Source organism: Phaseolus vulgaris, chromosome 10 (genome assembly GCF_000499845.2).
Source record: "Phaseolus vulgaris cultivar G19833 chromosome 10, P. vulgaris v2.0, whole genome shotgun sequence".
Lineage (NCBI taxonomy): Eukaryota > Viridiplantae > Streptophyta > Magnoliopsida > Fabales > Fabaceae > Phaseolus > Phaseolus vulgaris.
Window position 1 is genome coordinate 42,033,680 of NC_023750.2, and position 17,736 is coordinate 42,051,415.

General features: G+C 30.0%; 2 protein-coding genes across 4 annotated transcripts; both read left to right on the forward strand.

The window, feature by feature from the left end:
- The first annotated feature begins 3,225 nt into the window (after positions 1-3,225).
- LOC137818894 (putative F-box/FBD/LRR-repeat protein At1g78840) lies at positions 3,226-7,199 on the forward strand. Of its 2 annotated transcripts, XM_068622541.1 has the most exons (5): positions 3,333-3,559; positions 4,073-4,631; positions 4,734-5,281; positions 5,364-5,543; positions 7,018-7,199. In XM_068622541.1, exons 2-4 carry the CDS (start codon positions 4,130-4,132, stop codon positions 5,538-5,540), a joined length of 1,227 nt encoding a protein of 408 aa, XP_068478642.1. In that variant the 5' UTR covers positions 3,333-3,559; positions 4,073-4,129; the 3' UTR covers positions 5,541-5,543; positions 7,018-7,199. The 2 variants fall into 2 exon arrangements, with proteins under 2 accessions (XP_068478641.1, XP_068478642.1); XM_068622540.1 differs by having other exon boundaries at positions 3,226-3,559; positions 4,073-5,281.
- Positions 7,200-12,995: 5,796 nt separating this feature from the next.
- Positions 12,996-17,497, forward strand: LOC137819061 (putative hydrolase C777.06c). 2 transcript variants are annotated; one of them, XM_068622786.1, is made up of 12 exons: positions 12,996-13,174; positions 13,342-13,475; positions 13,585-13,697; positions 14,344-14,385; positions 14,878-14,933; positions 15,064-15,140; positions 16,073-16,192; positions 16,358-16,434; positions 16,528-16,591; positions 16,705-16,755; positions 16,835-16,883; positions 17,102-17,497. In XM_068622786.1, the coding sequence occupies exons 1-12, from the start codon at positions 13,063-13,065 to the stop codon at positions 17,218-17,220; spliced, it is 1,014 nt and encodes a 337-aa protein (XP_068478887.1). In that variant the 5' UTR covers positions 12,996-13,062; the 3' UTR covers positions 17,221-17,497. The 2 variants fall into 2 exon arrangements, with proteins under 2 accessions (XP_068478887.1, XP_068478888.1); XM_068622787.1 differs by having other exon boundaries at positions 13,009-13,174; positions 13,345-13,475.
- Positions 17,498-17,736: the final 239 nt, after the last annotated feature.

Genomic DNA, 17,736 nt, shown 5'->3' on the forward strand with positions numbered 1-17,736 from the left:
AATTATTAAATTTTATTTGTATAATATTAAAAAAATCATTAAATAAAATTAATTTTAAAAAATTAAAATAATTAGTTGTTATATTAACTAAATCCAATACTATCTTAAAAAAAATATTAATATTTAAATTAATTTGTATTATTCATAGTTTCTAAATTGATATCTAATTAGCTTTCAATGTTTTATATATCAATTTTAAAATTTAAATAATTGATAGCTAAAATTTAAGTATTAAATAAATACCAATTTATAAATTATTTATCGATAATAAAAGTTAATTTAGATGTCAATTTTTTTTTAATCTTTAAAATAATATATAATTTAGTTAATATAACAATTAATTATTTTTTATCTTTAAAAATAGTTTATTTTAATAATTTTAATTAAACATATATAAAAAAAATCACACTGAGCATCTTATTCAATAAAGTTAACAAAAATATTTTATAAGGTAAATTTGGTTTGAATTATTTTAAGCTTTATTGAACCTTTAAATGGTTTTTCTTTAACTTCTACAATGAAAACTTTAACGGGTGTGAAAACATATGAGGACACACTTGTAATATCCAATCAAACATGCTAAAAATATATACTTATGAAAACATATACTTGAAATTAGGTTAACTAAAAATATTTAAAAAAAAATTAATATTGTACATAAAAATTTGTCCACTTCCCTCCCACACTTTATATCATTTAATTGAAAATGTAATAAACTTTTTTACTTTGTTTCAATAAACTTATTCAGAAAAGAAAATGAAAAATAATAAAGAAAAATAGTTTTTAATAAAAAAATTAACTTATGTATAGATAAAAAATAAAAACTATACAATCTCAAGGAAAAAACAATTTCAATTATTTTCTTAGATTAAAGGATTAACCGAAACAAAAAAGGTCGACAACAACGGTTCTACCAACGACTCTCGTTTTAGACTCAATCGTTTTGGTTTAAGATTTAAAACAAAGGTTTCACCCACAATCATTATTCTAGAAACAATGTTACCTTATTTTGATGGACAATGTTTTACAGAAAAATAATATATATTTGATATCGTAAATGGACTTTTTTCCACTAGTAATTTATTTACGAACATTATATGATGAATATTTATTTTTTCATACTTAAATTCTGATTCTTAATTAATTTTGAAAATTATTATCACACTTTAAAAAAAAATATAATCTATAAGGAACTAGTCTTAACATAAAGTCTAAATCACTATTACCAATAACGTAAAATTAAGATTTACAAGCATGTATTTATATACATGGTTTGTTTCTAAAAAAAGAAAGAAAAAAAAAATACAACCATAAAAATCTAATTCATTATGAATAAAATATATTTTATTAACGTTGGTCGCAAAAACTTTAATTAATATAAACCTATGAACAATTTTTGCTTAAAAAAAATAATTTTAATAAAAAATATAACTCCTATTAACGAAAATTGTTTTTTTTTTTACTTAAACTGGTCGAAAAATAATTTCATAATTATCCATAATTTTTTTAGCCAACATGAATATAAAAATAGTTATAGCTGAGAAAATTCTAACCAATATTTATGTAAAAATAACCTAAACCTAAATTAAAAAAAAAACCTAGCTAATATTTATTGAAATAGTAGCACGATTAACATTAATTAAAAAAATATCAGTGACTATAATTGAAAACCAACACATTGACTTAAGTCAATGAATAACCTTAATATTAAAAAAAAAAACTAACATCGATTAAAAAATAATATTAAATTACGAGTTAATAAAAAAAAACACTCTTACTAAAAAATAATTATAAAAATTAATAAAAAGTTAATGTAATTTTTTTTAAGTAAGTCGAATACATCTTATTACCAAAAACTATTTCAACAGTGAGGTCAACACTAACTAACGAACTAGTGTATGGAAAAAAAAATACAAAATATGAGAGAAAATAAAAAAAAATTCAAAATTCTGATATTTTAGTAGAATTAAAAATTATATCATTTTAATTAATCAAATTATTGAAATTATGAAATTTTAATATTTTCAAAATTCTTTATTCAAACAAATATTTTATCATAAAACATTGTTAATTTAAAGAAAAACAGTCATATTCTAAAAAAATTCTTCCTGAAATATATAGTAATGTAATAAAACATAATAAATAAATTACAATGTATATATCCAATCATTTGCATCTCATTATAACAAAAATGCTAATATTTTAAATATTACAAATATTTACACTTATTTCCAACAGTGTCAGGCATACCTTCTCAGTAAAATTTAAAATAATTTAGTTTCTTTCTTAAAAACATTAGAGTTGAAAATAGAAATTAACCATTATAATAATAAAAATTCATTGAACTACTATAAAATAATAAAGAGCTATCATTCGATTTTTTTTTTATAATTAAATGTTAAAAACAAAATACATTAATTACAATCTAGAAAATTATTATATTACTATCTCTTAACATTTATTTCATCAAATCTATAATACATTAATTGTAATGTTTAAGAAAGATTCATAAAAAGTATAGTATTCAAAGGTTTTAAATAATTCATTAAATAAAAAGATACATAGAACAAAAATGTACTTAAACAGGATATAAATAAATAAAAGAAAGAGATTGAAGATGTAAAAGCATATTTAATTCAAATTATCTAAGGTGTTAAGCTAACACAACTCTTTGTAATCTTTATATGAAATCAAATTACCAAGCTTTTCATAAACACTTTTAAACACAAAGAATAATTAAAATTAGTTCATACATAAATTAGAAATTTAGATTAATAATTTATGCATAAATTAATTTTAATTTATAAAAAATCATTTTGTTTGTTCCCTATAAATATTTATAAAAGAAAATCTCCAAACTTTATCTTTAGAAATAGATGTGGAAGATGCACATATTTATCATCCAATCAAACATGTTAAACCTAATGTGATTTCAACTAAAAACATTTAAGGAAAAGGTTATGGGGCTAATTTCCCCTCCCAATAATTTATCTCATTTATTTATTTAAAATTACTATAAAAGTTATATTTTTCTAATAAATTTACAATGGTTGACTTTTATTGCATTAGGAAAAATTGAAACCAATGAATAAATAAATAAATGTGCATATTAATTATTAATAATAGTTATAAATAAATAAATAAATGTGTTACATTGATTTACAAGAATTGATGAAAAATAATCATATGCATGCCTTAATTGTTAGAAGGGGTGAAAAAAAAATTGATTTTTTTCTGTTTTTGTCATAGTTTCCACAACTGGAAGATCAAAGGCATGTAAAAAGGAGAATGAATGAAAAACATAATTGTGAGAGACTTTGGTCTCAGCAATTGGGTGGTACCAAAAAGAGGCAATAAAACTATTGAATTTGGAAGCTTTGTTAGCAGTAATATAAGAGAGAGAAGAAGACTCATCCACTTCTACCATTTCCAAACCTTATTCACACAACACAATACACAAAAACTTCTCTCTCTAGACCAACAATTTCAAACACACTCGCCTCTCACTGCGCGTGCCCTTCAAACATGACCATCTTCTCCTTCTTGGGTCCTCTCTCAGGTGCAAAACCCCTATTCCTTTTTCACCTTCTTATTGATTGCCCTTTTCATTTTCTTGATTCACAGCTTGTTGGGGTGACCCTTGTGTGATTTTTTCAACTATGGAATGGTAAAGTTGGGTTTTTTTATTGGTGCTGATAGCTTGGATACGTTTTGGCTGTTTTGGCTGGGGAGGTTTACTTGTGGGGTTTGTGGGTACTTGGATTTGGGAGTCAAGATTCAAACTTTACTGTGTTCAAGGATTGAATTAGAGAAGATTGTAAACAGATGATTTCTTGATGTAGGGGGGTTGTGGGACTGTGTTTTCATGGGTAGGGAGTTGTTTTTTACTGTTATGTTTCAATTATTATCAGAGGTTGCGTGAAAAAGATAAATAGAATCTGTCTGGATTGTGTTTGTAAGTTTTTTTTGTTGCTGTTGAAGTTGTAATAGGTTATAGCTTAACTGAACAGACTGATATGCATTGTTTTCTCATTATTTTCCATTTTTCTTGTCTATGTCGGATTCTTCGTAGAGTAATAGTGCTACTCATCACTAGATCATTTCAAATTTGGAATGATTTGAAGGGAATATGATAGGAAGCTTCAACCAGACTGATTCAATTGAGTGCTGTGAAGCTGCAATGCAGAAAGCTTATTCTCAGGAATCTGGTCCTGCACTGAAGAAGTCAAAAACCAAAATTTTGGCTTCTCAAAATGTAGATTATTGTGAAATGGCAGAAAGTGAGGACAGACTTAGTGACATGCCAGATTGTCTTATTCATCACATCTTGTCATTTCTGGAAACAAAGGATGCTATTCAAACTTCTGTTTTATCAAAGAGGTGGAGGTATCTTTGGGTTTCAGTTCCCTGCCTGAATTTCAGTAGCAAATCATTCACTCGGTTGGTTGACTTCAAGAAGTTTGTGCTGTGGGTCCTAAACCACCGTGATTCTTCTCATGTCAAACTTCTTGTTTACTATCGCTTTGGGGTAGATTATGCCACAGATCAACATCTTTTGAATAAGGTTATTGAGTATGCAGCATCACATGGGGTTGAAGAAATCAAAATCAATCTCCGTGCAAAAACATCTGGTAGTCCTCCTGTTGAAATTCCTTTGTCTCTATTTTCTTGCCAATCTTTGAAAAAGCTTGAGTTAAAAGATTGCCATCCTACGAATGTGTCATCCCCTATAGGTTGCAAATCATTGGACCTGTTGCATCTGGAACAGTTTGCAATGGATCCTGCTGCTGCTGACTTTTCAAATCCATTTGCAAGTTTGGCAGAACTATTTGGTTTCACAACGTTGACAACCCTGCATCTAAATAACTTCACTCTGTGTTACACAGGAATTGACTGTCTGGATCCATTTGCTAATTGTGTCCATATGAAGAATTTGCACTTAAGTGAAATGTCCTTTAAGTCAGATTTGAACCCTAAGGATTTTGTGATATCTGCTCCCAAACTCAGTAACTTGAATCTAATGTGCAACCGCTTCAAATGCAAGATTGTAGTTGCTGCACCACAGCTTTCCAATTTCACTTACTTGTATTCTACACCTTGTGCTTTCTTTGAGTTCCGCCTTCCGTCTTTGGATGGCTTGGTCATTGATATACATGAACCACATGATCGATTTGAAAAATGTCGACGAAGGAAAAGAGAGGAGACTCTACATGGTTTGATCAACATGTTACGGGGATGTCATAGTGCAGAGGCTATTAAACTATCTTTCTGTACAGCTGCGGTATGTAGAAATTTCTGTTATGTTTGTTCCTATGACTGCAATTGTTGGCATGTATAATTTTTTATAACTTTTTCAATCTCAGGTAACTTGTGGAACTGCAGCCCTGTTAAAGCCAGAATCTTTGCCTCCTAGTAAATTGAAGTCATTGAACTTTGGAGTGGGATCAACATATAAAATCTTCATAAACAACCTTGACCATATAACTGCCTACTTCCGCAATTGTTCTCAGCATGCAGACTTTGAGATTGTGGCTGTTTAGAAGGTATTTATAAATCATATTCATTCACTAATATTCTGTTCTCTCTGTTACTATAATACTAATTATATTCCTTAATATGTTTGTCATAGTTCATCATAAATCACTCTAAAATCAAACAAAACAAAATAAAAGAACTTGGTTCAATGATTGGTTGACGTTTCTAATCAGTGGATAATACTAAAACTTTCAACCTAATATTACATTTATTTTGCTCACATAGTTGTTCCATGACTTAAGACAACAAATATATTCATTGCCTTTAATTTTTGTATGTATTGGGATTTACTGATGTTTATATATTTTAGCATGTTCAAAAGTTTGAAGAGCTATTGAATATGCTCATTGCTATTTGTTTGCATTATCATCTCTCTCTTTCCAATGTGTGTTTGGTGGCTAGCATAAAAAGTAGTAGAGAATAGATATTAATTTTCCTAACTCCCAACCTTCTCTTTCTCGACCCAGTTAATCTTCCTTTTCTATTAGTCTCCCTTTTCTTTGATTAACAACCACCCTTTATGAACTAGTGATTACAATACTTCTCATGTTTCAAACACAAACTGTCTCTGCTTGTGATAATTTTGGGACTTTAGTTCATTGTTAGCATTTTGTTGCATTACGAAACCTCGTCATGTCTTGGTTCATGTAACAATTCTTTGAACCTGAGCCTGAGCCAAAGTTGTTATTCTAGGACATGTTTCATGCCCATGAGTTATGAGAGACAAGAAGAGAAGCTCAGTTGTCAGTATCAGATTTTAGAGGCTGGTGAGGTGTAGACAAAAAATAAGGACTTCTAGTCTTTATTTTTTGAGCATAGTGGTCTTGTGTGTGATGATGTAGATGCCAGCTTGTTAGTATTGATAATGGTGTTATGGAGGAGATTATGAATATTTTTCTTAAAATTTAAAATAGACCAATGAGAATATATGTGCTTGATTTTGTCCTGAGTAGTTCTGTCATTTTGACAGACCACCTAGTATTCATCCAAGGAGATTTGAGAGTTTAAGAGAATTGTATTCTTTTCTACCTCTTATCAACTCTCTAGTCATAACCACCTTTTCTTTTGTTTCATCTTGACTATCAATTCAGCTGGGAAATTCTTAGTGAATGTAATACTCAGATGTGTTTGGTATTTTGTTTTCATCATTAATAAGGTATTTGTATGATTAATAGTAGAAGCATATCAACTGAGAAAAGCATGCCACCTTTAACATCTGACACAACTTGGATCTTTGATGCAATGAAAAGTTGACAATCTAAATTTGGTATTTACATATCTAATTGTTTTTTGCTAAGTGGAGAATGAATTTCACGTATTTCTTTATCAATTTCTGGTACTTGAATGTGAGTGTTTGCAAATATATAAACATGCATATTATGTATATTCCTCATGAATCTTGATAATGATTTCTTTGCTATCTTTATTTGAAACCTCAATGTGTTTGACAGAATGGATGCTCTTTTGTTCTTAATTTTGCAGATACTTTGGAGAGGAGGTTTGACTCACTGAGGTGGAATTAACCCAATACTTGGATTCGTATGATTCAAACAAGGATTAGTGCTTGGTATAGTTTTATTGGGGAAAAAAATTGGATAAATTCATGTGGTTGATTTTTGAAAAACAAGTTATAATGAAATAGAAATTCAAATGCTTTTTTACAATTTTGTATCATGATTCTGGTTTTATAGTCATATCTTGCTTCTCCCTCCCATATCTAAATACCGACCTTATTATATTTTCAAATAGATTGAAAATTAGTGTTAAAAACAATAATGGAGAAAAATTGTTAACAAAAATTAAAAAAAAAAACTATAGAACCATAGAAGTGTTGCACCATCTTTGAAAAGAGGGAATATAAAGTAGAAAATCTCTCTTTTGAAAGTTCATGGCCCGATATAGTTATTGGAGGGTCCCAAGCTAATTATTACATAAGAATCACAATTAATAAGAAAGAATTGTAATTTTTGAAATGACATAATAACCTATAATAAAAATATAAGCTTTAACTTTTCTTTTTGTTGATAATGTAATTTGTTTGAAGTGGTTTAAGTTTAAGAAATATTATTTTTAATTTTTGTATTAGACAATATTTTCATCTTTTTATTCTCTCTTCCGCTTGCACTTTTTTTAAAAAAAAATTGTTTTATCTTTTCTCTATCTTCAAATATCGTTTTTCTCATAACTTTATTACGCTCTACAGTAGTGGAAAGACTTGGGAATCGTCTTAGTTGAACACTTTATCTCAAAGCTTCAAGGGGTTGGGTATCCTTTTTTCTAAGTTAGGAGTTTCTTGTAAAATAGAAAGTTTCAAGTAGGAGAAATCATCTTAAATGATTATAAGGGATCAAATGTAAACTATAGTATTTAATTGTGAAGCTTTTAATAGAATCATGTGTTGGGTTTATGGTTTATGGGTTAGGGTTTAGGGGTAAATTTTAAGGTTTAGGGTTAGGTTTAGGGTTTAAAGTTTGTGATTTGTAGTTTAGGGCGGAAACTCCTTAATTAAGTTAGGGGAACTCTATTACATGTGCGTATAATGTTATTTAATTGCATATAAATTATGAAAAATATTTGTTGCATATGTGTCTAATATTCTTCAGTATAATGTAGAATCTAAAGAACATTTGTTGCATGTGCGTCTAATTTGCATGTAAAATATGAATAACATATATCACATACGTCTAATGTTTTCTAGTTGCATATAAAATCTGAAAAACAATTGTTTCATGTGAGTTTAATGTTCTCCGATTGCATGTAGAATCGAAACAACTTTTGTCACATGTGTGTCTTGTAACATCCTTAGTTTTACCCATATATAATATAATAAAAGTAAAACAAGCAATATCTAATTACAAATAACATATACTACTTTCTCATATGTGTATCTCAAAAGAAATATCCCTCTTCATAGGGATTTAATATATATACATCAAAAGTTTTAACAACAAAACAAAACATTTAAATAAAACTATCTCATTCTCCAGCTGTTCACTAAGGAGCTCTATCACCTGAAATCGCATCTGCTCCCATGTAAAACACGATCATCACAGATAAAGAAACAAACACAAACAAATAACAGGGTAAGCTATCTATATAAAAAGTTTTGATATAATTTAAATTTCAAATTAATAAGCATAATTCATCAATTCTCATATGATTTCTCAAACCATCAAGAGTCTATTACATTCATAAAATTCATCTTTCATATGTCAGACTTTTACTGACTCACAACACATAGACACTTGACTCTACTTCCGGAAGACTCGTGTATTGAAATTAGCATCCAGAGACCTGCACCTGTCATACTACTGCTGTGAAACCCACACAGCCATGCACATAATTATCTCAATATCTCATCATCTCATCATCTTCATATGACAGGGTAAATCCATTTGATATGCTCTGATCAGTTCTTTCAAACCTCAGAATCAGCCAAATGGACCTCCTTCGACTCTCACCAACTGAATAACTTCATCTATTTGATTCCATTATATCAGTAGAGTCAGGATCGTCTCATTCACAGGACACTCACAAATCAATACACCTTAATAACAATCTCAACATGGTATTTCCTTTCCTGAAAATACTACGTCTTGATCACACTTTAACCTCATTACATACATCATTTAACATATCAATGCACCACTCAATCACTTCATATATATAAACTTTCTAAACAATCCAAATATATCTCAAACTTTACTTAAAACACATAATTAATTCCAAATATATGCTCTTTAAATCAATCATCATCTGAAATCACACAACCACTTCTCATCAAACATCTCACTTAAGTAATTCAACCAAAATATTCAAAAAGAATAGTTCAACTCATTTATATTATCATTCAAACACTTTCAATTCTCAATCACAAAGTTTCAACAAATTATTCCCATAACAGATTCAAAATCAACCATTCCAGTCAATATTACTTTACTCGTCAAGAGAGACAATCCTGCAAGCAAAAACAATTGGAATTGGTGACCACGTCACCTCCACATCCAGAATCTTCTAACCTAAGGTTTTATTGAAAATAATAAGACTAGCTTCCCTACCTGAACTTTAGTTGATGCTCACTAAGAGCTCCAAATCTACCCAAAAGCTTAAAGGTAATTAAGCTGCACCATAGAGTCCTAATCAAAATCTAACTATATAACTAGGACCTTGAGTTAACAGAGATTAACCCTAAAGCTAAAAGAGTCACATGTAAAACTCATGTAGACAACCTATCAAGTTCAAAATTTGACTCAAAGAAAAGGGCCAAAAATGAACTTACTCTATTTAGGATTTTGATCGGGCAATCTTGTAGAGTTCATTGACAGGAGTTCAATGACAGACTCCGATCGTCAAACTGATAACTGAGGATGTCAGAATCATAGAGAGAAGGAGATGAAAGGAAAAGGGTACGAAAATAAACTTACTCTATCAGAGATTTTGATCGGGCAGTCTTGTAGTCTTGGCTGCCAGGAGTCTAATGGCGTACTCTGATCGTCAAACAGATGAACGAGGAGGTCAGAATCTTAGAGAGAAGGGAGAGAAAGGAAAAGGGAAATTTTTAGAGAGATGGTGGTTATTTTAAAATGAAACCTGGATAACTGAATTTTCTATTTATATGTCATTTTCATTTTAGTCCAAAGTCTTTGCTTTGCATGTTGAACTAAGGTCCTTCCTTATCTATCTACATGGAGTCTTCATTTTCTTTTAGTCTTAAATATAAAGTAAATTCATTGTTGCATTTTAAAGGAATAATTTTACAAAAGTGGGATGAGAATGTTGTTATGAGTTCAAGTGAGTTAGTTTCATTTTAGAGTTATCATAATTTAGAAGTGCTAAAGCGGAGGTATCGACAAAGTCACTCCAATGAGTGTTTTGTCTAATACTTTCGTTCAAGCGAAATTTAGGGGTTTAAGCTAAGATATTGTCTGAGTCACTCTCGTTAGTATTTCGTTTTACCCTTATTCAAGCAAATTTTGAGGCGCTTAAGAGGAGGTTTTGTGTTAGTCACTCCATTGAGTACTTCATTTAATACCATTGCTCAAGCAAAATTTTGAAGTGCTTAAGCAAAGATTTCGTTTGAGTTGTTTAAGTGAGAGTTTCTTTTAATACCCTCACTCAGTGAAACTACTTTTGTTGAGTTGTCCAACTAACTTTGGTTAGATTTTTCCTTTGTTAAATTGGAAAGTCAAACTTTAGTTTTGCAACAAATAGAAGGTAGAGAAAACAAAAAGTTTTTCATCCGTAAAGTAAAATTTAATAATTATAGTAAATTGTATGCTATTAATTAGATTAAGTTTATCATTTTTAAAATAACAACACAAAAGGAAAATAAAGAGAGATGTGTGTTGGAGGTAATGTGATAGACTAACAAATGATAAACTTAAACTCTAAACCTTAAACCACATTAAGACATATAAATGAAGGTAAACAACCTCTTAATCCATATTAATAGCGTGACACTTAATTATAGCGAATAAAAGCCCTTAAAACAACTGAAACCAATTAGTTAATTTCCCCAATACATCACTAAAATAAATTGAGCATCTAAAAGAAACGTAATTATCTTAATTTTAAATATTATCTATTATCCTATTATTTTAATTTAATTTTAGGTTTTTAGGGCCAAAATAAGTATAAAAAAATAACACTTAAGAAAATGATAGGGATCCAAAAATAACAATAACAAATTTCAAGAACTAAAAACAAATAAAATCCTATTTACCGGAACATAAATCACATTTAAAGTATATGTTAACCATTTCAAGTAAAATATAAATAGTTTGAAAAAGTTGAGTATTAAAAATAAATTATAAATATATGATGAATGTTTTGCGTAATGACAGTTTAACTACAATAAAATCATCAAATAGAAACTAATTTTAGAGACAAAAAACAATTAGTTGCTATAAAGATTAAAGTAGAGACCATTTTAGAGATTTTTTTTTCTAAATTAGTTTCTATTATTGTTAAATAATTTTTATTATTGTTAAATAGTTTCTAAATTGGTATCTAATTAGCTACTAAAGTTTTAACTACCAATTATTTAAATTCTAAATTTGGTAGCAAAAACATTGGTAGCTAATTAGATACCATTTTAGAAACCATTTAACAATAATATAAACTAATTTAGAAACCAATTTTTTTTTAGTTTTTAAAATGGTCTTTAATTTAGTCATTATAGCAACTAATTATTTTTTATCAATTCAAAATATTTCATTAGGTATTTACATAAAATTAATCAAGAGATATTTTTGTTTTATTTGTTTGCCTTAATAACTTCCTCTCACTACAGGATCTATAAGGTGATTGGGACATCACAAAGGTACTCATAAGGATTTTGAGCTTTTTGTGTTAAACTATTTCTAAATACAAAATTTATTTTGACAAAATGCATGCAACTTTTAAATTTTTTTTTTATCTTTTTTGTCTTTTTGTAATTCTATCTACCATATAAAAACAAAATAACCATACAGTTTAAAAAAATATAAACTTAAAAATTAAAAAAGAAAAATAAAGTTATCTTTTTTTCTAAAAGAAAAATAGAAAACAAAAAGAATCTATAATCATCCTATTATTCATTATCTTCTTTTAATTTATATTTTTCTATATCTGTAAATAAATTTATAATTTATGTTTTCTATATCTATAAATAAATTTTGACAATCGATGAAATACATATTTTAATTAGTATAAGTTTATGATTATTCATATTTTTCGTGGAGGGAATGCATGTGCTGATAAGTTGGCTAATTTAAGATTTAGGCTTTCATCTAGTTTGTTCTTTGAATCCTTTATGAATAGGTATAATCTACCTATGTATCATGATTGTTTTCTAGGCAAAACTTGGATTGATGCAGTTTGAATAATGTTTTGAATATCTTAAACAATATATCATTTTTATACAACAATGTCATCTAGTGGTAGAAGTGGTGGTGTTTCAATCCTTGGTTTCCATCAGATGACTTTAGTTTGTTTTGGGGTTTCTCAAAAGAGGTTTTTGGTGGATACGACCATCTGCAGAAAAAATAATCCTTATTAATAAATATCCTTATTTTTTTTTATAAATATATTTAATTTTTTATTTAATAGAAAAGAATATCAATTTAAAACAAAAAAGTAACGTAGCAATTTGTTTTGCTTTGGTTCAATTAAAGGTTTGGTCATGGATTACATATAAGTCACAATTTGTGCATTTTTCCTTTTCTGATTGGTGCATACATCTGTTGGTTTGTATATCTCATGACATATTCATTCAAGTTGTATGATTGTTTGCCCCAGATGTATTCCTCTGGGTTAGCTAAGAAAATTTTATAAAAACAGACTTGAAAGTAAATCTAGTAAAAAAAGGTTAGAATTGATTTCGGATCACCCATATATTGATTCATATTTATTATTTTTTATTACCGATTAAAAATACTGTGACCTCTAGAATTAGCTTTTTTCTTATAACAACACAACACACGTGTGTAATTGTTCGTGTGTCTGACAAAAAGACAAACACTACACAGACACTGAATCATTCAATCAATGGTGGTTGCGTCCATTCGTCTTCTTCCTTCTCCATTCCTTCCTCGTCGCTCCCCATTTTCATGGCGCTCTCGTCCCTCTTCCTTCCTTGCCTTCTCTTCCATCCACTCCAGTACCCACTCAACTTCCACCATTTTCTTTTTCTCACAATCCCACCTCACCTTAACCTATCTTTTCTATTCCAACTCTATTCTTTGTTCAAAATTACACATCTTTTTTTATGCATCACTAAACTATTACTTGCAATTTGTGTTGACTTGTGAGTTCATGTTGCTGCAGCAGCCTCTAAGGAAGACGGTGGAGTGGAACTAGGTGGTGATCAGAGACAAGGAGAGGTTATTTTTTTGGGGACTGGAACCAGTGAAGGGGTTCCTCGTGTTAGTTGCTTGACTGACCCTTTGAAAAAATGTAAGGTACATGACATTATTCAACAACCAAACCGTGTTATTATAATTGATGAAATATGATGCTATGGAATTGGATCATTAAGGTTTGTTGGTTTTTGTATGATGGTTATTACAGGTGTGTTCTAAAGCTGCCCAGCCGTATGATAAGAATAAGAGACTTAACACAAGCATCCTCATTCGTCACCCCAATTCTTCAGGAACACAGAATATTCTTATAGATGCTGGAAAGTATGTTTTTGATTGTCCTATGTGATATGCACTGCAATTGTGTTGGGTTAGGAATTAGGAGGATGGGATTTATCTTACTTTTCTTTTGAATGTTAGTCCATATATGCGATTTCGTGGTGGTTCGAGGATGGCTCCTTATTGTACTTTCTTTTCTTTTTTGAGTTTGTCAAAACTCTGTTGGAACATGAACAAATTAATACATAACAATTTTAGATTTCCTTTTATACAATGCTTGTATAATTCGTATTGTATACTGAAGATGCCCAAAATTGATTATTAAGAATTGAAGGATTCTACACCTTCAATGATTTGAAGTGCTGAGCTGGTTGCATGCACATGGATATGCATAGTATGCTTCTTGTTCATGATAGAATGGATTATGGGTGTCAATGAGTATTTTCTTGTTTCTCTCAAAGATAGTCTTGTATCTGTGGACTGGATTCTAATTAAGTCTGAGTTGCCTAGTCATGGGATGATATATGCTATGTTAGGATAAAGTGATGTCTGAACCATGAATATATTGTAGATTTTAATTATTGTAAGATGGGATTTAAATCATTTGAATTCAGTTTCAAGGCAAACCTGTGCATGATTAGATTATGTGCTTCATTTGGGTGCTGATAAAAAATTAGTTTACTTGTTGCAGATTTTTCTATCACAGTGCTCTCCGGTGGTTTCCTGCTTATGGGTTAGTTTTTACCTGTTATTAACGTTGTTACATGTGATGGCTTCTCTACTATGTATTTTACTTTTTGCTTTCTTTAACATTAATAACAATGGTAATGAAAGGACATGCAAATTAGGAAACGAAACTTGCAGAAACTTGTCTGGTATATTCACAGATTTGGACTGTTGACAAAGTTAGTTAAGGTTATCCTATGGTTTGCATATAGAAGTCCGTAAGGAGTGTATGGGTGTAAGATTGTGCAAGCATCAATACCCATGCAAAATGAATTGGGCTTGTCAAATATCTGGAATGTTTTTTAATGTTAAACTATTTAAGAGAAAATAATATTAGAATACTTGTATGTCAGTGACATTTCTTGTTTCAAATGTTTTTTTTTTTTTCTTGAGGAATCTTTATTATTGACCCTAAAATTTATGTAGTAGATGGTGTTGTACAGATTTTCTTGTATTTTTCTGCCTTGGTTTTATATCTCTGTAACTTGTATGTCTGCAGGATAAGAACAATAGATGCGGTCATTATCACTCATTCACATGCTGATGCAATTGGAGGTCTGACATCAATGATCTTTAATAATATTCTTTGGATAATTAATATCAATACGACATGCATATGCTTGGCTAAAGTAATAAGAAATGTAATTCGTCATATAAACAAACTCTGCTTCTTTCTTCTACCCAGGTCTTGATGATCTTAGAGATTGGACAAACAATGTTCAGCTTCATATTCCAATACATGTAACCAAACGAGACTTTGAGGTCCTCTTCTATGTGCTTTCCTTCTAAATCCAAGTTGTCAATTTTACTTTCTGCTTGATATCTGTTTATGTACGTTGTAATTTTGATTTAAGTTTGAAAGACCTCCTGTATATCTATGTATCATTTTTTAAGAAATTAATTCATACCATAAGCAATCGTGAATTTGTGCATATTGATGTTCATTCTTTCTCTGGGATTGCCAAAGGTATACACAACTGATGTTATTGAAGTATATATTATATATATCTACTTAATGTTAATGAACCTCTGCATCGGCTTTAACATTTACACCACAGAAATTCATTATACATTTAGAAAATATTTATGACTAATTGTAAGTAAAATTTGAGTAGGGTTAAATAGTGGATTTAACTACACCTACCTAAACTAGCCTACTGAAACCTAATAATAATTGCCATCTGAAGAAATCAAATCTTCATTTTCTGATATAGGCTGAAGTCCTGGAAATTTTGTATCAGAAGATCCTATTTAATATCTCCAGAGGTTCAATCTTTTCTAATTTGCACGATGGAACAATTTTTTTTGCTATATTAGCTTCTGAAATCATGTCTAAGAGAGAAGAGAAGCTGCTCATCCTGCGTGTATTCATGACATGACTGTTTCAATAATGTACTCTGCTTTTAAGACAATTGTCATTATTTAGATTGCTGTTAGCTGAAAAATAAAGATGCCATAGGGAATTTTTTTTCCTTTTCGATTAGATATTTAATTTCTTCTGAGGTGGGGATTCGGAGTTCCTCTTAATAGCACTAGTAGGACTACGGTAGAGTGAAGGGGAAAAGTAGTGAAAGCTTGTGGTTTTCATTTTCAATGATCTGTTGAATCATTCATCATTTGCTACTTCAGCAAGCAACTGGTGTGATATGTTTTTATACTGAATTTATTCTTGTAATCTCTACTGAAAAATGCAGGTGATGACAAAGACCCATTATTATTTAGTAGATACTAGTGTTATCATACCTGGTGCCAAAGTCTCAGACTTGCAATTCAAAATTATATCGGAAGAACCATTTTTTGTACATGGACTGAAGGTCAGTACCATTATTAGTTTTAATATCTTCAAGTGGGGTATTCTTGTACTTTGTCCCTGTTCAAGTTTTTTTCTCTCTATTGCTCAACCAATTAATTTCTGACTTGTTCCTTGTTGTGGACGGGGCTTGGCTCTGTTCTTTTTTCCTTCTATTATTGTACTCCAGTTTACCCCATTACCAGTTTGGCACGGCCAGAATTATCGGTCCCTTGGTTTTCGTTTTGGTAATATATGTTACATTAGGTAATGTTTCTACACGAGTAGAAAGTACTTGCATATGATCCAGTTCAGCCTTTTCATCTATTAATGTGGGCTGATCTTGTCTCACATTTGCAGTGATGTTAGTGAAATTCCTGAAGAAACTTATCCACTTCTAAAGGACTGTGAAGTTCTAATCATGGTGATATACCATACAATCTTTTTTATCTTTCCACAGTTGTGCTTTATACTTACATGAAATAACTGAGTACATATATGATTTCTCCCACATTCATATGGTGTTTGATTCCACAGGATGCCTTGAGACCTGATTGTTCTTCTTCTACACATTTTGGACTTCCAAGGGTAATAAACTAATAACCAGCTTTACATTTGTTCAAACTTTTCTTTTAGGATGGCGACTTATTCCGATATTCCATTTCAGGCGTTGGAGGAAGTGCGAAAGATTCAACCCAAAAGAACACTTTTTACTGGTAAGTTTAGCTTGAGCCTTCCAGTTATCATAATGCTTTAACTACTTTCTTGCCTTAATCTACTATGGTTCATTCATCATGCATTTGGGAAGCTTGATAGAACCCCTTAAGAAGTTCGAAATTAGTAGATAAAAAAATCTGAGGCAGTTAGTGATACATCGTCAATCTACAATATTTAAGAGAAATAGTTTTCATGTCTCCTTATTGGTTATTTGAAGGTATGATGCATCTGATGGATCATGAAGAAGTGAATAACTACCTTGCAAGCTTATTGGAGTCTGAGGGTCTTGATGCACAACTGAGCTACGATGGACTTCGTATACCACTCAGACTCTAGATTTTATACAGTCTCAATGAATTTTTTTTGTCTCAAAGAACAGTTATTAAACAAAAGAGAGGAAACTTTTTGGTAAGTCTCATGTTGTGCAAATCCTCTGAAAAGCAGGTCTATGCATAGCAAATTAACAGTGTTGGAGGACAGAATTATGGTGTTTGAATTTAGTAGATTTGAACACTGAAACTCTCACAAGGTTGGAAACACTACTTTGACATTGACACAATCAAACATTTCAAGTATTGTTGCCCATAATAAACGCAATTAGAGCTTATTCTTATGTTATTTTGTATATTTGTGGCCTATAAGGTTCCCACTCAGCAAATCATGTTGAGACAATATGAAAAAAAAAACATAGAAAAGAAACTCATTGAGACTATGGTCCACTATGTTTTCTACGCACTGAGTCAATAAAAGATAAGTGTTACGTTCAGAAAAGCAAGTACTTTTCTTTTTTATTGGTTGCAAAATGGATCACGTAATACCTGCAGTTTAATGAGTGGACAATGCATTTTGCAA